This window comes from Semicossyphus pulcher, unplaced genomic scaffold (assembly GCF_022749685.1).
Source record: "Semicossyphus pulcher isolate SPU_LCO1_2020_fin unplaced genomic scaffold, fSemPul1.0.p SCAF_30, whole genome shotgun sequence".
Lineage (NCBI taxonomy): Eukaryota > Metazoa > Chordata > Actinopteri > Labriformes > Labridae > Semicossyphus > Semicossyphus pulcher.
In genome coordinates this window covers 1,797,272-1,820,000 of record NW_027211705.1, presented here as the reverse complement: position 1 = coordinate 1,820,000, position 22,729 = coordinate 1,797,272, and the positions used below count along the sequence as shown (strand labels likewise).

The 22,729-nt window shown below is 46.6% G+C and overlaps 1 protein-coding gene across 2 annotated transcripts; it reads right to left on the bottom strand.

Moving 5' to 3' along the window:
* Positions 1-14,213: 14,213 nt before the first annotated feature.
* Positions 14,214-18,208, bottom strand: polr3glb (RNA polymerase III subunit GL b). Of its 2 annotated transcripts, none has more exons than XM_069679133.1 (8): positions 17,445-18,208; positions 17,002-17,199; positions 16,271-16,400; positions 16,091-16,159; positions 15,576-15,620; positions 15,178-15,263; positions 14,878-15,006; positions 14,214-14,759 (listed from the first exon to the last, which is right to left on the bottom strand). In XM_069679133.1, the coding sequence occupies exons 2-8, from the start codon at positions 17,113-17,115 to the stop codon at positions 14,673-14,675; spliced, it is 660 nt and encodes a 219-aa protein (XP_069535234.1). In that variant the 5' UTR covers positions 17,116-17,199; positions 17,445-18,208; the 3' UTR covers positions 14,214-14,672. The 2 variants fall into 2 exon arrangements, with proteins under 2 accessions (XP_069535234.1, XP_069535233.1); XM_069679132.1 differs by having other exon boundaries at positions 17,937-18,208.
* Between the last annotated feature and the right edge of the window lie 4,521 nt (positions 18,209-22,729).

Genomic DNA, 22,729 nt, shown 5'->3' with positions numbered 1-22,729 from the left:
AGGGATAGAGAGAGAGAGGGAGGGGGGGGAGGGGGGGAGAGAGAGAGGGAGGGAGGGAGACAGAGAGAGGGAGGGGGGGAGAGAGAGAGAGGGAGAGAGAGAGAGAGAGGAAGGGAGGGAGAGAGAGAGGGAGTGGGGGAGAGAGGGAGAGTGAGAGAGAGGGAGGGAGGGGGGAGAGAGAGAGGGAGAGAGAGAGAGAGGGGGGGGAGGGGGGGAGAGAGAGAGGGAGAAACACACACACAGACAGAGAGAGAGAGAGGAGCTTGGTATGTCAGATCCCCCCGGCAGTCTAAACCTATAGCAGCATAACTCTGGGCTGGTCCCAGCCTGAGCCAGGCCTAACTATAAGCTTTATCACAGAGGAAAGTTTGAACTCTTAAAAGAAGAGAGGGTGTCTGCCTCCCGGACCTTGACTGGTAGATTGTTCCAGAGGAGGGGGGCCTGGTAATTGAAGGCTCTACCTCCAACACTACTCTTAGAGACTTTAGGTACCACAAGCAGGCCTGCATCCTGGGAGCGCAATGTTCTAGAGGGGTAATATGGCACTATGAGCTCTTTAAGATATGATGGTGCCTGACCATTAAGAGCTTTGTAAGTAAGAAGAAGGATTTTAAATTCTATTCTAGATTTTACAGGAAGCCAGTGCAGAGAGGCTAATACAGGAGAGATGTGCTCTCTCTTCCTAGTTCTTGTCAGCACACGTGCTGCAGCATTTTGTACCAGCTGCAGAGTTTTTAGTGACTTATTAGGGCAGCCTGATAGTAACGAGTTACAATAATCCAACCTGGAAGTAACGAATGCATGGACGAGTTTTTCTGCATCGTGTTGAGACAGGATGTGTCTGATGTTTGTTGTGAAGGTGAAAGAAGGCTGTCCTTGATATTTGTTTTATGTGGGAGATGAAGGACATATCCTGATCAAACAGAACTCCCAGATTCCTAACAGTAGTGCTGGATGCCAGGCTGATGCCATCTAGGGCAGCTATATCATTAGAGAAAGAGTCTCTAAGGTGTTTTGGGCCGAGCTCAATAACTTCAGTTTGTCTGAATTAAGTAGCAGAAAGTTTCTAGTCATCCAGATCTTTATGTCCTTAAGGCATGCTTCTAGTTTAGATAGCTGATTGGTTTCGTCTGGCTTCATAGATAAGTATAATTGAGTATCATCTGCATAACAATGAAAATTAATGGAGTGTTTCCTCATGATATTACCCAGAGGAAGCATATATAAGGTAAAAAGAATCGGTCCGAGCACAGAACCTTGTGGAACTCCATGACTAACTTTGGTGTGCATAGAGGACACATCATGAACATTAACAAACTGAGATCGATCTGATAGATAAGATTTAAACCAACTTAGTGCAGATCCTGTAATGAACATTAACTGTTCTAGTCTCTGTAACAGGATGTGATGGTCTATCGTGTCGAAAGCAGCACTAAGATCTAACAGGACGAGTACAGAGAGAAGTCCTCTGTCTGAAGCAGGAAGTAGATCAAACTCTCAGTGCTGTCTCAGTGCTGTGGTGGACTCTAAATCCTGACTGAAAGTCCTCAAATAAACTGTTGTTATGAAGAAAGTCACATAATTGATTAGCGACTGCTTTCTCAAGGATCTTTGAGATAAAAGGAAGGTTAGATATAGGTCTATAGTTAGCTAAGGTGCCTGAATCATGGGTAGGCTTTTTAAGAAGTGGCTTAATTACAGCTAGTTTAAAAGGCTGGGGTACATAGCCCGTCGATAAAGACATATTGATCATATCTAGTAAAGAAGTGCTGATTGAGGGAAAGACTTCCTGAAGCAGCTTGGTTGGAATCGGGTCTAAAAGACAGGTTGATGGTTTAGACGAAGATATCAGAGAATTTAGCTCAGGAAGGTCAACTGGAGAAAAACAATGTAAACATCAGGTGTGTGAGCAGTTTCCAAAGATACATCTGCACCAGGTAACGGCAGGAGGTTACAGAGTCTCTAATCTTTAGGATTTTGTCATTAAAGAAGCTCATGAAATCATCACTGCTGAGGCCTATAGGAATACTTGGCTCAGTGGAGCTGTGACTCTCTGTCAGCCTGGCTACAGTGCTGAAAAGGTACCTGGGATTGTTTTTATGTTCTTCTATGAGGGAGGAGTAGTAGACACCTCGAGCATGCCGTAGGGCCTTCCTGTATTTATTAAGACTATTTTGCCAGAGTAAACGAGACTCTTCTGTTTTGGTGGATCGCCACATTCTTTCAAATTTACGCGACATTTGCTTCAAGTTACGAGTTTCTGAGTCATACCATGGAGCTAGCCTCTGTCGTTTAATAATCTTCTTTTTTAAGGGGGCAATCGAGTCTAGAGTACTTCTCAGCAAACCTGCAGGACTATCAACAAACTGATCAAGCTGAGAGGGACTAACATTAGCATCAGAGCTTTCTGTAGGAAACAGATGTGGTAAAGAATTGTTTCCTTAAATTTAGCTACAGTCCTATCAGACAAACATCTTGTGAGTACATGTTTGTTAACTGGAGAGTAGTCGGTTAACAGGACATCGAATGTTACTAAATAGTGATCTGATGATGCGGTGAGTAGGCTGGTTTACACTTTGAGCGAAACCAAGAGACATGAATGCCATGCTAAGACTATCATTATCAACATCTACATGAATATTGAACTCCCCTACGATAAATATTTTATCTGAACTCAGGACTAAATCTGATAAAAACTCTTTGGGCCAGTTTCAGGGTTTAGGCTTAAGCCTAGTCCCAGACTAAAGGCACAGACTTCTAGACTCAGCCTGTTCTGGATTAAACTAAACTGATTTCTTCTCTCGGACTAAACTGAAGCGTAAATGAATCCTTCAAAGAGGCAGGTTTAACTTCTGCTTAGGCCTGTTTGTGAAGAAGCATGGACTATTCTGAATATTTAAATGAAGACAGACATGCACCTCAGAGGCCAGACAGACGAGTACTTGTGGATAAGTGTGATCGCAGTGCTGCACAGCTACCTGAAGCTGCACTCCCGATCCTCCATTGGAAGCTCAGGTGTGCCCATGGCTGAGGCCGCAGTGACCAACAAGGACTTACATACAGAGATGCTTTTACACTGAAGCACAACCAGAAGAGATTTAAATATGGAGCGTCTTCATTCTGGATTAGTTTACTTTTAACATGTGATAGTGTGTGAGAGAGGACATGAAGGCCGTAGCTTGTGTTGATTAAAATCCTCCATCAGAAGCAATAAACTCATTTGGTCCTCAGTATGAAGGACGAATAAAGACACAGACAGGAACACGGTTTACTGTCTGTGGAGCATTCGTCATGTGTGCTCAGGTCTGAGCTGAGCCGGTCATCATGTGGTGTGTCGCTCTCTTCTGATCTCTGCGTTCTCTGTTCAAGCTTCTTTAGAGTCTGTGAAGGAAGATCTCATTTAAACCTTTAGTGAAACACTAACAACCACAAACACATCTCACAAGAAGTTGAACTTGTCTTCTCATATTTTCATTTGTGTTGAATTTACTGCAAACTGCAGCCCAGCCACCCTCCCTGTGTTGCTCAGTGAACGCTGTCTGTAGTAAAGATCACTGTTTTGTTACCTTTCAGCACTTCCCCTCATCACCTCCCTCACTTCCCTTTGTTCATTTCCTTGTTTCTCCCTCCACAGGGCGGCAGCTCAACATGGTAAGAGGTGTTAATCCTACTTTCAGTTTTTCTTTGTCCGTATGAATTTACTCGGAGAAGTGTATCTATGCATGCTACAGGACAGTGAATCTAATCTGACATTTAAAGTTCTGATAGTGTTTCTATGGTTTCAGATTTGAGACGTCCCATGTGTGTTTGTTGCTCCCCGTTTATTTGAACTACAGTTCTGAAGAAAATAAACCTTAAACGGATCTGAAGTTTCCTGGCTGACTGATGCATTCTGACGCGATGCCCACGGTGATAATCAATCCTTAACTTGAACCTACTCAACACTGGCTTTTACTTTCCCTTACTGGATGGTTTGACACAGTTGTGTTACTCACTGAAGTATGTCGAACAAGTTCTCTTTGCCTCTGCCGTTGTTTCATCTCCAGGTTCACACCAGTCACGCTGTTTTTTGATTCCTTTTTCTGAGCACCATTAGACCAACAGCATGCGCTCGTACTTAACCTAATGAGGCTTAGCCCTGCTGTTCTCTTTGAGGCTTACTTACCCGACTCCAGGACTCCATAGTCACCGACTAACTAAGCTAAACTTAGGCCACGTTCATAAAAGCCACTTGAATTTCCTGTTTTAACTAGTAAGGCCTACTCCTGGCTTAATCAAAGCCTTGTCTGTGAAACCGGCCCTTAATGTGTGCGCCAGGAGGGCGGTATACGATCACAAATAAAACAGGCTGTAAAGTTTTCCAGGCTGGGTGTGAAAAACTCAGAACAAGGCTTTCAAAAGAGCAGAAACTAAGTTTGGGTCGAGCGTTGATTAGAAGACTAGAACTGAAGATAGCTGCCACTCCACCACCTCGACCAGTGTCTCGAGGAATATGAGTATTAAGATGACTGGGAGGAGTGGATTCATTGAAGCTGACATATTCTTCCTGACACAGCCAAGTCTCAGTTAAAGAGAGTAAATCAATATGATTGTCAATTTTTACGACTAACAAACTTAGCCATACTACGGGACAAAAGAGCTGCACCATCCAAAGGGGGATGAATGCAGATTGGGCAGGGGTCCAGAGAAAACTACGGAGTCCGACATCGTCTTTGCAAATGCACACACCGACTCAACATTAATTTTAGTGACTTCCGTTTGGCGTAACCGGGAGTCATTAACGCCGACATGAATTACAAGCCTATCAAATTTACGATATGCTTTGAGACGATATGTTCCACTTTCTGTTCGTAGTACGCTTGTAGTCCGAGTAATATTGACCAATCACGTATCAGCGGCAGTGTATGCAGGAGAAACAGTCTGTGTGGAAGAAGCAGGCAGAACGGCTCCATCAGCGGCTCTCTGCTTCTCCTTAATCTCTATAAACAGACACATGCTAACAGCTAACAGCTAACCGTCTGTTCTAGATCTAAAATTCAGCTTGAGATAAATTCCCTTGAAACTGTGTCGCAAAAAACATTCAGCATTCAGATTTTCTGACTTCCTCGAATGCATCGTAAATGATGGCTGCGCCCTCCGTCTCATGTTACAGTAGTGTTCTTCTCCTCGTGAGGACAGACCCGACAAAGCTTCATGTTGTTCCTAATCTGCATCATGATGTTGTTCTTTCAGCAAACTGAAGAGCCGTTAATTAAAGTCGATCACAAGAACATCTGTTTCTTTTCTATAAACGACGCCGCACGCGGAGAAGGAAGACTTGTCTGGAAGTCGTTTCACGCTGAGCGCCGGCTACACGCCGACATGTTCACAGCTGTGCCCAGAGGCTGGATCGTCGTCAGCTGGCGGGATCAGAGGCTGCAAATAAAACAGGACCCCTCGTACACACACACACACACACACAGCATATAAAACAGACATATATAAATATATATACATTTCAGCCTGTGAGAAACATAAACTATAATAATATTCAGTGTGTGTGTGTGTGTTTAGACTGTACTTACAGTGTGTGTGTGTGTGTATGTGTGTGTGTGTGTTTAGACTGTACTTACAGTGTGTGTGTGTGTATGTGTGTGTGTGTGTGTGTGTGTGTGTAATGCAACTCTGTTGTTTACTGTGACTGCAGCTGTCCATCAGTTTGACCTCTGACAACAACACAGCAGCAGACAGGACAGACAGTAAACATATACTGTATATTTATATATACATACATATGTATATGTATGTATATGTAATATCAATATATTCATGTTTCCCTTTTTATGAATATATTTAGGTGATAATGTTCATGTGTGAACAGGAACATGTAACAGTCACGCAACCTTTATCTCCTCCTCCTTGTCCTCCTCCTCCACCTCGTCCTCTTCCTCGTCCTCCTCGTCCTCCTCGTCCTCTTCCTCCTCCACCTCGTCCTCGTCCTCTCCTCATCCTCCTCTTCCTCGTCCTCTCCTCCTCCACCTCCTTTCTCATCTCCTTTCTCTACTCTTCCTCTCCCTCTCTCCTCCTTCCTTCATTCTGTCTTCTCTCTCATTGGCTGACAGTTGAGTCCAGGCTGCGTGTGATTGGTCGAGGTGTTCTGTCCAGCCTCTCAGATTCCTCTTTTTGTTTCTACATGTAGAACAAGCTAATGCTAATGTTAGCTGTGCAGACAGACAGGAGGTCAAAGGTCACAGCAGAACAACAAGCTGCAGTTTAGCGCTCATTTTAAGTCTCTCTCTCAGAGTGACAGCTGCCAGAACAGGAAATGTGTTTCATAGAAAGTCTTTCCAAAATAAGAGCGTATGTAATGTAATATGTAACGGACACAGAGGTGGATCAGATCCTGGATTTCCTGGAAGAGAGGGTGAGACAGGTGGACAGACAGACAGACGGGCTGAGGGTATTTCTGTCCTGGTGGACTCACTGTGAACAGAAACAGGATCAGACCGGAGAGGAACCTTTTAGAGCTGCAGCAGCGCCCCCTGCAGGCTGCACAGCTCCTCACATCCTCACAGTCTGAAATGTCCAGGAGACGACCATGCACAGCCTGTCCTGAGGGGGCGCTAGAGGACAGAACACAGAGTCAGTGAAGTCTCACACCAGGGCCCAAATCAGCCCCTACTCACGACCACTTCACTACCAAGTGTCACTCCAAATCCAGTTACGCTCACAGCTACCGGAAAAACAAAGCAGCCGTAAACCATGGCAACCGACAGACGCCCTGTTTGCACGGCTGCTATGCTGTTCCATCGTTTGCGAGAGACGAGGATCGCCGTCCCTGTGAACACAGAACATCTAAAACCATGAGAATGATTTTAAGTTATTTCCATGTAGGCTGTGCAGGCGTCATGTTTCTGACACCACACAGTCTGACGATGTGAAGTCGGCGTGAGGAAAACAGAGTGCGAGTGCTAGATCGAAAAAAGAAAGACGGAACTTTTACATTTCTCCGTCGTTTCCTTCGTTCTCCTCTTGCACTCGAACTTCCTGCTAGGGCGTTCGTAGGCCTGTAACAGCCCACTTACACTGAACGCGCAAACGGAGGGGTGTGGACAGGGGCTGATTTGGGATTGGGCCCAGCACAGATCTGAGTTCTTCTTTGGTGGTGCTTTTGGTGGTGGACTTGCTGACTTTATTTGCACACATCAGATTGAAATCGGCTGCGGTCGAACCACTTCTCGTCCCACCTTTCCTTCACCTCATGACGTTTTCCATCGAGGAGTAAGGAGAAGACGGCTGCGGTGCTCAGAGGACCAGACTGCTCTTACACTGGGCGGATGTTGATGATGTCACGTGGTTCTGCTGTGTAAAAAACTACAATCTACCTGTGATGGACTACAAAGAGCGCATCTCTGGCCCGATACTTTCTCACTGTACTGTTTCATGCAGTCATAAAAACATGGAGAACAGGTGACAAATGTGACCTCATTAAGATGTTTACAGTGTGTGAAGCAGCACGGGCGTCAGGACGAGGCAGCTTTCAGCAGCATCAGTGCGAGCACCTGAGAACACCTGGAGTGCATCTCTAAATGTGACTTCAAACCTCGGCGGCCTGTGTGACATTAAAGGTGCTCTATGTTATGTTACGTTCTGTTTCCTTTACCTGGTCTGTATTCGTGTCACTGTAGTCTCCACTCGTTGTGTCTCAGCAGCCTGTAACGTGTGAAGCACACAAACCTGTGGACTAACACACTCCTCAAACTCATCAACAGCATCACAGCAGGACAGTTCAGAGGCACGAGGAGTTCCCACAGGTGAAGTGACATGTCATCATTTTGAGATGATCTCACCTCCTCGTGTGTTCATTCACATGAATCATAAGTTTGATTGAAGATAACTTTAATTCAGTGGACTTGGCGTCCTCTCAGTCTGCCGCCTCCTGTCATGTTGATGCGTGTTGTATGGACCACGATGTTGTTTTGTATTCTATTGCTACAAAGTGATCCAGTGTTTTAAATACAGCTCTGTTCAGGTATCGTAGCGTGCGTGTGCTGTGTTGTGTCAGTGTGTGAAATGGCTCGTGAAAGCAACTGAACTTCACGAAGTGTCCGCTCCATCAACACACCACGATAATGTTCTCCTGGAGGACGGACACTCGGTGTCGGTACGAGTGAGTACAATGGCCCAGTTTGGAAGAATTGACCAGATTAAGACATGAACCACGGCCTAACCCTAACCCTAACCTTGACTCATCACTACGTGATCGGCTCGTCAGCGGGATAAGAAATGAAGCACATCAACCCGGCTGAAACAAACGACTCCCAGACTGAGAAGGAAGCTTTGGGACTGATTTGTGGGGTACTTGTGGGACACTGACCACCGCCCTCGTCTAACACTATGTGGTGAGCACAAGGGTCTTCTTCTTCTTCTTCTTCTTCTTCTTCTTCTTCTTTGGTTTTTATTGGCGATTGGCAACCGACTTAAGGTGCATTACCGCCACCTACTGGACTGGAGTGTGGAGCAGTAGATTGGCAGAAAAGTAAAACATAATAATAAAAAAATTTTTTTTTTAAATTAAATGACAAAAATAGAATACGAACAAAACAGACCAGAAACGAGGAAACTAAATCCTCTTTGTTTCTTTTAAATCATTAACTGACGGTTATTCTGTTTATATTCTCTCTATATTAAAGCATACCTTGGCTTTCTCTGCTGCCGTAATCAGTGCCCTCCTTTCCTCCTCGTACGCTCTACACTCCAACAAAACATGTTTGACCGATTCAGACTGACCACAGTGGTCACAATTGCCATTAGGGTGTTTACCTATTTTCTGTAGTGTGTTGTTCAGTCCTGTGTGCCCTATCCTGAGTCGTGTGATGACTGCCTCTTCCCTCCGGCTCCTGCCCTTCCTTCTTACCACCCCAACTTGTTTTTGTATATTATAAAGGTGTCTTCCTGTATCTTGAAAGTCCCAGTATTCTTGCCATACTTTTCCCACATGTTTCCTAATTATTGATTTACCCTCTGCCCTACCTAACGGAGTTTCTATGTCTACAGTGTGTGATTTAAGTGTTGGCCAGAATATCTACCGCTTCATTCCCCTCTATTCCTACATGGGCAGGAACCCAAATAAAGCAGACAGTCAAACCCCTCTTGTTATTCTGTTTAGTGTATTATGTATTTCGATTATAAGATCTTGTCTGCATGATTTCATGGTTTTGATGCTTGTGAGTGCTGCCCAACTGTCTGATGCTATTACTGTATTCCTGTAGTTATTTCCTTCTATCCACTCCAAACCTAATTTGATGGCTAAAAGCTCAACTGCATACACTGATAACTGATCTGTGGTCCTTTTCTTAATGTGTATTTTGTATTGTGGAATGTAGACTGCAGCTCCTGTTCGTCCAGTATCGGGTCTTTTGACCCATCGGTGAAAATCATTGTGTTGTCTGAGAAGTGTTTTTCCAGATAACTTTCAGCTGCCCTCCCGGGAGAGACTTGCTTCTTCTTGTTCAGCTGTTGTTGTATTTCAAAATGTACTGATGGTTCTATAAATAACCGGGGGGGGGGGGTATGTGAGTATGGGACTGTCGGACTGAATTGTATTTGAGCCGAACCTGCTTGCTCTGCTTTTATATTTCCTATCCAGCCAAAGCTTGTAACATTAGAGTCATTATGCTCCCAGCATTCCTCCAGGATGGCTGTAGCTGGATGTGATGTATCATGCCCTTGAAGATTTACCCAATACGCTAACAGAAGTTTCATTCTTCTGATCCTTAACGGTTGTTCACCCATTTCTACTTGTATGGCTGCTACTGGAGAGGATTTAAAAGCTCCACTGCATATCCTTAGTCCCTGTGCCTGCTGCACATCCAGGTTCCTATGATGGCTTTCTGCTGCTGATAAATACCCTATACATCCATAATCTAATGTTGCTCTCAGAATGGCCTGATATATGTTCAGCAGTGATGTTCTGGTTGCTCCCCAGTCTCTGCCTGACAGGCATCTTAAGAGATTGTTGACCTTTTTGCACTTATCCCTTACTGTTTCTACATGATGCCTCCACGTCAGCTTTTCATCCATCCACATTCCTAACGACCTTATGACCCTGACCTGCTCAATAGTTTGCCCGTATAATTTCAGGGAAATATCTTTGTGTCGTCTAGAGAAACATGCCTTGTGTCTTTGTAACTGATAGCTTAAAGCCCCATCCATTTGCCCACTGCTCCACCTTCACAGTTTCTGCCTGCAGTTTCTTCTGTATATATTCCTTATTCCTCCCTCTTATCCATAACGCTCCATCGTCAGCATACAGTGACTTCCCTATGCCTCTCTCAACATTCTCAAAAATATCACTGATCATAATGTGAAACAGAACCGGACTGCAGACACTTCCCTGAGGTGCTCCATTCTCCACCTGATAACTTTTTGAACACTCGGTACCCACTTTGACTTCTATTGTTCTCCCATACAAGTCTGATAATCTGATACCCAATTGAATAATTTCCCACGTACCCCTAACTTATGAAGTTTGATAAGGAGTCCCTCTTTCCACAACATATCGTATGCTTTTTCAACGTCAAGAAATACAGCTCTCACCATTTCTCTGTTGGTCTGTGCTTTCCTTATTTCTGATTCTAGACATCACACACGATCCCTCGTCCCTCTTCCCTTACGAAATCCACTTTGACAAATTGAAAAAGGTTTTTTGCTCTCTACAAAGTGCATTAATCTCTCTGTTACCGTCCGCTCCATCGTTTTTCCTAACTGTGACGTAAGTGCGATGGGTCTATAGCTAGAGGGATTGGATGAATCTTTACCTGGTTCAATATTGGTATTATGATTGATTCCTTCCATGTTGACGGGAGTTTACCTGTGTCCCATATCTTATTAAATAGTCTTAATACTGCTTCAAGTGCATTGTCTGTCATGTGAGCCAACATACTGTAGCGTACACCATCTTTCCCTGGTGACGTTTGTCGTGCCTTTAAAATTGCTCCCCTCAGTTCGAATCGAGTGAATGGCAGATCTCGGTCTTCACCTGATGAAGTCCTTCTTTCTGTAACCCTTCATCTTGTGCGAGGGTATTGTCTCTACACTGCTTGACTTTTCCTGATACATTTTCTGAGCTGTGAACGTTCACAAACGTCTTTGCTAGGAGCTCTGCCTTTTCTACAGAACTTACTGCTGTGACGTTATTACTATGCATCACTGGCATCTCAAAGTTCCTCTTAATGCCATTCATTGTCCTTATCATTCCCCATACATCTGCTAATTGCGTTTCTCTCCCGATTCTATTGCAGTATTTCCTCCAGTATGTTCGTTTTACTGATCTTATTATTTTCTCTGGTACTGAATCACTGTTTCTAATGTATGCTGAGCTTTCAGCTGTCTGAATGTTCTGTTTCTCATCTTTATGTCTTTGCTACAGTTATCCTCCCACCATGGCACACTCTCTCTCCGTTTGTTTCCTCTGCTCTCTGGAAAGCTTTCTCCTGCTGTCTGTATCAACGCTGCTTTCACTTTCCTGTTCGTTCCTTCTACGTTTGTCACATTCGCTTCCATATGTTTTACACACCTAATTTCACTTAATGATTGGAACGCCACCCGGTCTGCTTCATCCAGCTTCCACCTCGGTGTTCTTACTCCCTGCTCTTGATATATCTCAATTCCAATTTTGATCATTATTGGATAAAGATCACTGCCTATCGCTGACCGGTTTAACACTTCCCAAGTACTTACACCTGCAATTAAAGCGGATGTGAGTGTCAGATCAATTACACTTTCTGTGTTCTGTGAGCTATTATACCTTGTGCCCTTTCCATCATTGACACACACCAAACTCATATCATCTATAAACTCCTCTATTACTGATCCATTAACATCTGAACTCTTGCTCCCCCATAATGTGCTGTGAGCATTAAAGTCCCCACACCATACTACTCTCCCTTCTATCAGCCCACATTACTCAGTATATCAATGCTCAGTCTGTTACATGGGTTATAGTAATTGACTATTGTTATATTACTTTTTCCTGTCCAGACTTTGATCACAATGGATTCTTGTTCTTTGCCACTCCTCCACCTTTCCCAGTGTCCCTCTCATTTCGTATTGCTGTGTACCCATATATAACAAAGTCCCATTGTGGTTCTAACCATGTCTCTTGAACACATATTACATGAGGTTTATCTAAAGTTTGATATAAACTTTTTAAATTCCTGTCCGTTAGAGAGAAGACTCCGAGCATTCCACTGCAGTATAATTAAGACCATGCAGGTCCACCGGTCCGTGACTGAGAGTGAGACATTCCTCCAGCTAACATTTGCTCTACTGCTTCCCAGCTTGTCCCCTTAAGTCCAAGATATTTCTCAGCTGCTCTCACAATAATCTGAATCTTTTCCGTTTTCCTGCTCGCTTGTGCCGAACAATTGATCGCCTCAACCATGAACATCACAAAATCATTCTTGCCTACGATCAGCGTATCCTCCTTTATATCCAGTTTAGTACATCCTTCACAAGGTCTGCTGTTACTTTCTACTCCCATTGGTTCAACGGCCCCTGGCTGCACCACCTTTACTTTCTTCAGTGCCTCTGCATATGAAACCCCCTGGGAGATTTTGACCGTCTGTACCTCAGTCGCTTTCTTGCTTACTTCACACCCTCCATAAGCAGAAGTACGCTCTCCTCCACTCTCCTTCCTTCTTTACATTTACCATACTCATGTTCCCCTGCACATCTACCGCATCTTTGCTTGCTTCTGCATATTGCCGCTACATGACCACACTTTTGACACTTGAAGCATCGCAGTGGAGGAGGAATATATGGCCTCACCTCATAGCTCATATATCCTATGTACATTTTACTTGGTATTCTGGGCTCATTTAATTTGATCATTACGGACAAGCTATCGCATTTTTCTCAATTTCTGGTCGTTTTCAACCGTCTGGCTTCCAACACTTTTGACCCCTTCACGTTATCTTTGATCTGATCTGCGGATACGACTGTAGGTTCTCCTGAAATGACTCCTCTAGTCGGTTTCCTGTCTTCAGGTACTGAGCACTGCACACTTTTACCGTTGATCTTGGTCTTATGGCCTTTCCTTGTTGTGCACTATCCCTACAGAAGATCAGCAGTGATCCATTACGCAACACTTTAGCATTCTTAATTTCTCCTATCAGCTGGTGTATTGATTTCGTCAACTGAATCGGGTTCCACTCACCGAAAGACGCACCGTCCTGAGAGAGTTTGATGTTAACTTTATGCTCCTCACTCTGCTTTGCTGTTGATGTTACACTTCCTTCACTATCCGCTTCTTCTTTTCCCCATCAAACTCCAACCATCATCCTTCCCGCCAGCCACTTCAGTTCCTCCCATCTCACTTCCTGATCCGTCACTTCCTTCTGCCATCTCCTGCCCATTCACAATCCAGCTGTTGCCAACCGCCCGAGCACAAGGGTCTGCCTACCCTGACTGCTGCACGGGTTCAGCGGTGAGCACAGCTGAGAGGGGCTAATATGAAGACATCGATGCTTTCAGTACACACCAATGACTGTATATATAGATGGACGACGCGTCTCCATCTGCTCCCATTGTACGTAATTGATGCCAAAACAGCCCTGTGATAGGCGCTGCCATCTTGCGATGGTGACGTCATACGGAGCCAGAGTCTGCGCAGTAGAGATCGGCGAGTGAAGCGGCCGTAGCCACTTCCGCTAACCCAAACACACACTTAACTTACAGCAAGGATCCCGCACGCCGGCGTGTTTAACAGCTGAACAGCTTCTTGTGACGGTCTGAGGTTAAAGTTCACAGGTATGGAAACTTCAGTGACTGTAGTGATTGTTTTTGTTACGGCTCCACTCGCGGATCGTCCTCCGCTCTGCTCACCTGGAACTGATCGGCTGCAGGAGCCGAATTTGTCAACAGAGCTGTCAATCATCATTTTGACAGCATCAAATAACTAATTAAAAATAAACTTGTCAGAAAAATTAACACTTGGATGTAAATCAGCTGATAAGAACTAACTATAATGACAGAAAAAATAATCTGGCGTGTATTTAGATTATATAGTTTGACTCATGTCCCATCTGTTAACATGGAGGAGGCGGGCTCTATGAGCTATACTGCAGCCAGTCAGCAGGGGGCGCTAGAGAGGGTTTGGCTTCACTTTTAGGGAGCCGTCATGTCGGCCATCTTTTTATACAGTCCGTGGTACAAACACGCGTTCCACTGAATCATAACGACATGTTTATCTTTTATTGATCGTTCTGTCTGTTCGCTCACAGACACTTCCTGTTTCAGATTTCACATCTTTAACTCGTCGTGATCAACATTTTTATCATCAACACATTTTTTCTTTTTTCATCAGAACAATAAAACAAAAACACAAATACAAAAGTTTAAAAAAGCTTCAAAGATGCACAAAAACTTTTCTCCTCAGGACGTTTGTGTTCGACAGAACAGAAACCTTTTCATTCGTTCGTCGTGTTCATAGAACAAACAGCTGCTGGACGGCTCCTCTGCACACACACACACACGCACACACACACACACACGCACACACACACACTCGCACACACACACACACGCACACACACACACGCACACACACACACACGCTCACACACGCACACACACAGTCTGAACCCTGATAAAACCAGCTGTAAAAAGTGATAAAAACAGGTGCTGCTGATTCAGTAAATAGCCTCGTCCATGTTGTCGTCACTGTCTCCTCCGAACTCCTCCCCGTTATCAAAGTACGACATGACGTAGTCCGTCTCCTGCAGGGCGACAGGAAGCACACAGCAGTGACATCAGCAGGAGGGAGAGTGAGACGGTGTGAGTGAATGCAAACCAAACCTCATTCATAAAAGTGTCATCTTAAGAAGACTCGCTCACCTCTTCAAACTCTTCTTCATCGTACTCCTCCTCTCCCTCTGCCTCCTCCTCTTCCTGTTTCTTCTTCTCCTCTCCCTCCTCCTCCTCCTCCTCCCCCGAGTTCCCCTGTTCCTCCTTCTTCTCCAGGGTCTGACACCGCACACATGTAAAGGTGGAAAGGGTTATTAAGGTGGAATTACTACACAAATTACAGGACACGGTTTAAGATTGAACTCTCTGACATGCAGTCCAGAGACAGGAACAGGAAGTAGAGCTGCTTCCTGATACAGGAACAGGAAGTAGAGCTGCTTCTTGTCTCACCTCCAGTTTGAGCAGAACTTCCTTTTTCTCTTTGACTCGTTTCTTCTTCTGAGCCGACGGGGCTCTGTCAGCGCGGCGACCGGCACCTGACAGACACAAAGCAGGGCATCAGCACACCTCCGATCACCTGTCAGTGACTGCTGAGACACCTGTGTGTGTGTGTGTGTGTGTCCTGTGTGTGTGTGTGTCCTGTGTGTGTGTGTCCTGTGTGTGTGTGTGTGTCTGTGTGTGTCCTGTGTGTGTGTGTGTGTGTCTGTGTGTGTCCTGTGTGTGTGTGTTTGTGTGTGTGTCCTGTGTGTGTGTGTGTGTGTGTCTGTGTGTGTCCTGTGTGTGTCCTGTGTGTGTCTGTGTGTGTCTGTGTGTGTCCTGTGTGTGTGTGTGTCTGTGTGTGTCCTCACTGTCTCTGCAGGCTGTCCTGAGCTCTTTAGGAAACCTCCTCCAATCTGGAACAACAACAAAGACACGACTGCAGTCACACTGAAATACTCATATAGTAGATCATCATACTGTAATACAAGAGGAGGAGGAGCAGGAGGAGGAGGAGGAGGAGCAGGAGGAAGAGCAGGAGGAGAAGGAAGAGGAGGAGGAGAAGGAGGAGAGGAGGAGCAGGAGGAGGAGGTGGAGAAGGAAGAGGAGGAGGAGGAGCAGGAGGAGGAGGCGGAGGAGAAGGAAGAGGAGGAGGAGAAGGAGGAGAGGAGGAGCAGGAGGAGGAGGAGGAGAAGGAAGAGGAGGAGGAGGAGCAGGAGGAGGAGGAGCAGGAGGAGAAGGAAGAGGAGGAGGAGAAGGAGGAGAGGAGGAGCAGGAGGAGGAGGAGGAGAAGGAAGAGGAGGAGGAGGAGCAGGAGGAGGAGGAGCAGGAGGAAGAGGAGGAGGAGGAGGAGGAGGAGGAGGAGGAGGAGGAGGAGGAGTCTGACCTGGAGTCCAGTCCGTCGGCGGCTCCGTCTGCTCGCTGCTGTGATATTTATCAGAGTATCTCTCCACATCTGACAGGAAGTACATGAGACTTTCACAATAAAAGTACCTGCTGATTCTAACAACTAATGACCTGTGTGTGTGTGTGTGTGTGTGTGTGTGTGCTTGTGGTGACCTCTGACCTCTGTGAGCTGCAGCTGGTTGGATGAAGCAGGGCAGACTCTTCATGGCTCCTCTGAACTCCTGTTTGAGAGCTAACAGATACTCCGCCTCCTCCCCACCTGTCAGGGGGAGGGGCTTCTGCTCCATCACCTGCACAACAAACACACAGTGAACTACAGGTCCCAGACCCCTTTTCCCACCAAAATTAGAGCATTGACGCAGGTTTTTCAGATCCGGGAAGACCCGCTTATAGAAGCTGATTGTCTCTGTTCCCATTGCCAGTGAAGTACACCTTTCTGCTGCGTCACCGTCTGACGTCACAAACCGGAGACAGGGTTAGTAACCAGTGAAGATGTGACAGTGGTTACGTCTTTATTGTCTCTGTTACTCATTCAGTCTGTTTATCAAACTCGGCGCGACAAATCTGGAACGATGTTCGAGCGCTGCTCGGACGGAGACGGGCGGAGTTTGTAGCTGAGATGACAAGGAGTCGCCGAAGTTACTGCCGGAGCATAGCATCGCGCCGGAGAGGGGGCGGAGATTAGCGTGTCAACGCAGGTTTTGTGTTCCCATCAATGCCGATTGGAGCCGAGGCGATAATTACCCGGGTCTGAATGCTGATTGTAACCTTTCACACTAAGCAAAGAAGCCGCGTGTTAGCGGGTTTTTAGACCAGTGGGAAAGAGGCTACAGACTGCACTGCTCCGTGTGTGTGTGTGTGTGTGTATGTATGTGTGTATGTGTTTCTTACAGGAAACAGAGGTGTAGGTTGTTGGATGGATGGAGGTAAACTGTCTCCTCTGTTGATGCCGACCGCCTCCACGCTGAAGCTCATCAACCTACGGCCCCGCCCCCGCCCCGCCATCTCCACCTGGACCACGAAGACCAGACCGGATCAGGTCACACCGGACTGGACTGGTTCTGACTGGATGAGGAGGTGAATCTGGATCTGACAGAACAAACAGAATAAAACTTTATTGTCCAGCACAGACATACACAGTCCTACCATCCTACAGTCCTACCATCCTGCCTCGTTCATTTCTGTAATATTCATTGTTTATAATATGACCGGCTGCTTCCTCTCTGTTTTCTCATCAATGTTATTGATCATCTTTGTTCTACAGGTTCCTGTGACGTCTCTCTCTCCTGTGTGCTCCAGATGCTGCTTTTCCTCCGTGCAGCAGGTGAGCTCACCTGTGTTCGATCGTCAATCAAGCCGCAGTATAAGAAGCAAAGACAGGAGGCAGTTTACTCCGATGTTGTTCGTGCTTGTGTGTGATGGTGTGTAGAATGGAAACACAGATCACCTGCTCTCAGGTAGTTTCTGACAGAAGCCCTTTTGTGTGAGTTAGTCTCAGCCCGTCTCTATTTCTAGCTTCAGCTCTGCTCGCTGTTTCCCGGGTTAGTTTTCATTTGACTCCCTCAGCCCCGAGTCTGTCCCGGGCAGCGGAACAGCCCCGAGTCTGTCCCGGGCAGCGGAACAGCCCCTCAGGGGCAACAACGTTTCTTTATCTCACCCTACAGCTGCACTACACGGGTGTAAACATGGCGTAGACACAGTGTTAGTGGTACGTTTGATAAGTTGTTCAGTCATATTAGTTTACATGCTGAAGGGTTAGCCGTGTTAGCTCTGTTAGCTCTGTTAGCATGCGGCGGTGCAATTGGCATGTTTCGCCGTGTTTGAACCTGTCTGTGTCAGCGCAGGTGAACCCTCCTCTTCTTCTTCTCCTCCTCCTCTTCACATCTTCACATCAGGATGTTAAACGGACACAGCGGAGCATCCCGAACACAACAAAACATCTTTGTTTACATCCAGCAGCGCGCCATCAGCTTCTTCTTCTTCTACGTGTTTTTGGGCTGATAGCGGTAACAACGTTTGGGCGTATACCGCCCCCTGTCGCATCGGAGGATCAGGTTTCTTCTTTTCTCGGTTTTTTGGCGGATCGCAAACAACCTTGAGGTGCATTCCGCTTCCTACTGTACAAGAGTGTGTAACATCGTTCCAGATTACTAGCTTCTTATATTCTCCCTATCGAGCCTGAGCCCTGCTGGTGGCTCTCACCCCCTCTCCTTCTGTGTCCCATTCACTGCTGTGCCATCTCTCTGACTTCATCATACAACCTTTCTCTTTCCACTTCACACATGGTGCATTGCAGTAATCCATGTTCCACAGTTTCTTGAACTCCACAGTTTGTAAACTTGTCACTGTTTATTTTCCCGAACATATACACGGTGCCATTTGATCCTGTGTGATCTAATCTGAGTCTTGTTCTGATGATTTCCTCCCTTCTGTTCCTTTCTTTAAAGATCTTTGTTCTGACTAACTTTTGTATTTTATAATACCTCTTTCTTTTCTGTTCTTCTTCCCACCTTTTCTGCCATATCTCCATTCCTCTCTTCTTAGACACTGACTTTCCTTCTCCCTTTCCAAGTAGAAGTGGAACTGTTTCTTTTTGCAATGCCCCTTTTGCTAGATTATCTGCACACTCATTCCCTTTCAATCCCTCATGTGCTGGCACCAAACAGAACTGTAAGTGTATACAACCTCTGTGAAGTCTCAGTAAGCTATGGGAATGTTCAATGAGTAAATCTTCTCTGACGGATGTTGTTGACTGTATGCTTTACAATACAGCTAATGAGTCTGTACATATCACCACTCTATCAGATCTGACCTCTTCGACCCACTGCAGACCGATCATGGCAGCCACTATTTCTGCTGTATATACAGACAACTGATCAGACAGTCTTTTGGAAATGGAGATCTTAAACTCGGAGATAAACACACCAACTCCCACACACTGTTGTTCATTCTTCGAGCCGTGTTCAGTTCACGGGCAACAGCTCTGGTGGACATTCCTGCAGTCAGCATGCCAACTGCACGCTCCCTCAAAACTTGCATCATCTGTGGCATTGTGCTGTGTGATAAAACTGCACATTTTAGAGTGGCCTTTTATTGTGGCCAGCCTAAGGCACACCTGTGCAGTAATCATGCTGTCTAATCAGCATCTTGATATGCCACACCTGTGAGGTGGATGGATTATCTCAGTAAAGGAGAAGTGCTCACTAACACGGATTTAGAGAGAAATAGACCTTTTGTGTTCATAGAAAAAGTCTTAGATCTTTGAGTTCAGCTCATGAAAAATGGGAGCAAAAACAAAAGTGTTTGTGTCATATTTTTGTTCAGTGTAGTTATTTCTCCCTCCCTCCAGATCTTGTTAAATAGCCTTAGCACTAGTTCAGAGTTTCCACTGGTAGCTGCCTAAACATTGCATAACACAGCTGGTCTTGTCCTGGAGCTGTATAACCAGTACCTTGCAAGACTGTTTTTAATTCAGACATTGTCATTTCTACATCCAGTGTTGACATATCATCATCTCTCTTTTCCCTGACATTTTCATTTTCTGCTGCCTGCGACTATCATCGAGGTGCTCACCACTAGGGAGTGCAGCAAATGCCCTACTTTTTGCTTTTTCTTTATCTGACATCGCCAGTCTCTGTTCACCAACCAGTCCCAACAACCAGTCCCTATCCACCAACCAGTCCCTCTCCACCAACCAGTCCCTCTCCACCAACCAGTCCCAACAACCAGTCCCTCTTCATCAACCAGTCCCACCAACCAGTCCCTCTTCACCAACCAGTCCCACCAACCAGTCCCTCTCCACCAACCAGTCCCAACAACCAGTCCCTCTTCATCAACCAGTCCCACCAACCAGTCCCTCTTCACCAACCAGTCCCACCAACCAGTCCCTCTCCAACAACCAGTCCCAACAACCAGTCCCTGTTCACCAACCAGTCCCAACAACCAGTCCCTGTTCACCAACCAGTCCCAACAACCAGTCCCTCTCCACCAACCAGTCCCTGTTCACCAACCAGTCCCACCAACCAGTCCCTCTCCACCAACCAGTCCCAACAACCAGTCCCTGTTCACCAACCAGTCCCTGTTCACCAACCAGTCCCTCTCCACCAACCAGTCCCAACAACCAGTCCCTGTTCACCAACCAGTCCCACCAACCAGTCCCACCAACCAGTCCCTCTCCACCAACCAGTCCCACCAACCAGTCCCTCTCCACCTACCAGTCCCACCAACCAGTCCCTCTCCACCAACCAGTCCCAACAACCAGTCCCTGTTCACCAACCAGTCCCACCAACCAGTCCCTCTCCACCAACCAGTCCCTCTCCACCAACCAGTCCCAACAACCAGTCCCTCTCCACCAACCAGTCCCACCAACCAGTCCCTCTCCACCAACCAGTCCCTCTCCACCAACCAGTCCCACCAACCAGTCCCTGTTCACCAACCAGTCCAACCAACCAGTCCCTCTCCACCAACCAGTCCCACCAACCAGTCCCTGTTCACCAACCAGTCCCACCAACCAGTCCCAACAACCAGTCCCTCTCCACCAACCAGTCCCAACAACCAGTCCCTGTTCACCAACCAGTCCCACCAACCAGTCCCACCAACCAGTCCCAACAACCAGTCCCTCTCCACCAACCAGTCCCACCAACCAGTCCCTCTTCACCAACCAGTCCCATCAACCAGACCCTCTCCACCAACCAGTCCCACCAACCAGTCCCTCTCCACCAACCAGTCCCATCAACCAGTCCCTCTCCACCAACCAGTCCCACCAACCAGTCCCTGTTCACCAACCAGTCAATGCTGAGTTTTTTGGACTTTCTTTTCCCACTTTGTTTAAACATGGACCAGACATCCCCTAACTTTACTCCCCTGCCAACGGTTGAACAGAATTATCTCCATGTCCTCTTTTTGTGGATTTAACTATTCTACGAGCCACTGCCCTTTCCTTTGGCTCTATGAGTTTCTCTTGTGACATACAGTATTTTTCCTCAAGGCTCTGAATACTTTGTTTGGCTCATTAACACCTTTGCTGCATTCCTCGTCCCACCGAGGCACCACCTTCTTCCTACCATGTGTTGTTCTTTTGGGATGTGTTCCGTAACTTGATTTGTACTTTCCTCTATATTTCCTTCCAATGTTAGAAGGGGCGGCTGTGGCTCAGTGGTAGAGTCGGTCGTCTTTCCATGGGAAGGTCGGAGGTTCGATCCCCAGCTCCCTCAGGCTACATGTCGAAGTGTCCTTGGGCAACACACTGAACCCCAAATTGATATCACATTCATTCCCGTTGGCTATGCCACCGGGAATGAATGTGATATCTGATTGACAGTTGGGCACTTTACATAGCAGCCTCTGCCATCATAGGTGAATGTGTGAGTGAATGGGTGAATGTGACATGTAGTGTAAAAGCAGCAGCAGGCACAAAGACTAGAAAAACGCTATATAAGTACAGTCCAAATACCATTTACCAAGCTGACCCAGTCAGCCTTACCAAAGCACCATCCCTTCTTGTATACACACGTTTGTATTTACTTTAGTGAGAAGCTCACTCTTAACATACGCACGCACACATGTTGGCGCACAGTGCTCTGTAACGGGGTCTTTTTCCTGATGGTGTCTGTGTGGGAGGTCCACTTCAGGTCCTTGGACATAGTGGATCCCAGGAACCTGAAGGTGTCCACAGTAGACACGGTGCTGATGAGGATTGTGAGGGTGGGGAGAGTGGGGGGGCTTCTCCTGGGGGGGCGCCAGTGCTGATTGTTTGGGTGCTGGATGTTGATTCCCAACCTCGCCTGCTGACAGTCAGGAAGTTAGTGATCCGCTGACAGGTGGGGGGTGGCACAGAGAGCTGGGTGACTTTGTGTTGGAGGATTTCAGGGATGATGATGTTGAACGCCTAGCTGAAGTCTACAAACAGGATCCTCGTGAAGGTTCCTGGGGAGTCGAGGTGATGCAGGATGTGGTGCAGTCCCATGTTGACCGCATCATTCACCGACCTGTTTGCCTGGGAGGCAAACTGCAGGGGGTCCAGCAGGGGAGCTGTGATGTCCTCCAGTCCAGAGTTCATGAACACAGCTATCATCTTCTTCTATTCCTGACATCACAGTCTCCTCCTCCTCCTCCTCCTCCTCCTCCATCTCCGTCTCCGTCATACTGGTACTTCCTTATTCTGCTCCGTTATATTTGCAGGTACTTTTCACTGCACTGCATCAGTCTCATAGACCATGATGCTTTGCTGCAGATTAAACATCAGTATATAAAGTAGATACCCCCCCCCTCCTTATTTGTAATGCAGCAGCTCCTCAGCTGTGATCCCCCCTCCTCACCCCACCTGACCTCAGGGTCAGTGTCACCCCCACCCATCAGTCTGTCCCTGCGGTCCCTCTCTGGCCCCGTCCCTCCTCCCAAACAGGCCCCGCCCCCACTCCCCGGCTCTTCGGGTCAGTTTGGATGCGGTGTTGAAGAGTCCAGCAGCGTGCGAGAGCTGTAGCTCCGTCAGACCACAAAGAGGCTTAAAAACTTTTTCACAAACAGAAGGATTAAGAGAAGAAGAAGAAGAAGATTTTCATGTTTGAACGTTTGAGCTGCTGATGTTCGACTGTCTGATGATCCGGATCTGAACATGAAC

Coding starts and splice junctions, on each gene's coding strand:
- polr3glb (XM_069679133.1), bottom strand. CDS start 17,115: ATGGCGGGGCGGGGGCGGGGCCGTAGGTTGATGAGCTTCAGCGTGGAG. Junction 16,160..16,270: donor ACCAGCTGCAGCTCACAGAG/GTCAGAGGTCAC, acceptor ACTTCCTGTCAG/ATGTGGAGAGATACTCTGAT. Junction 15,007..15,177: donor AAGTTCTGCTCAAACTGGAG/GTGAGACAAGAA, acceptor GTGCGGTGTCAG/ACCCTGGAGAAGAAGGAGGA.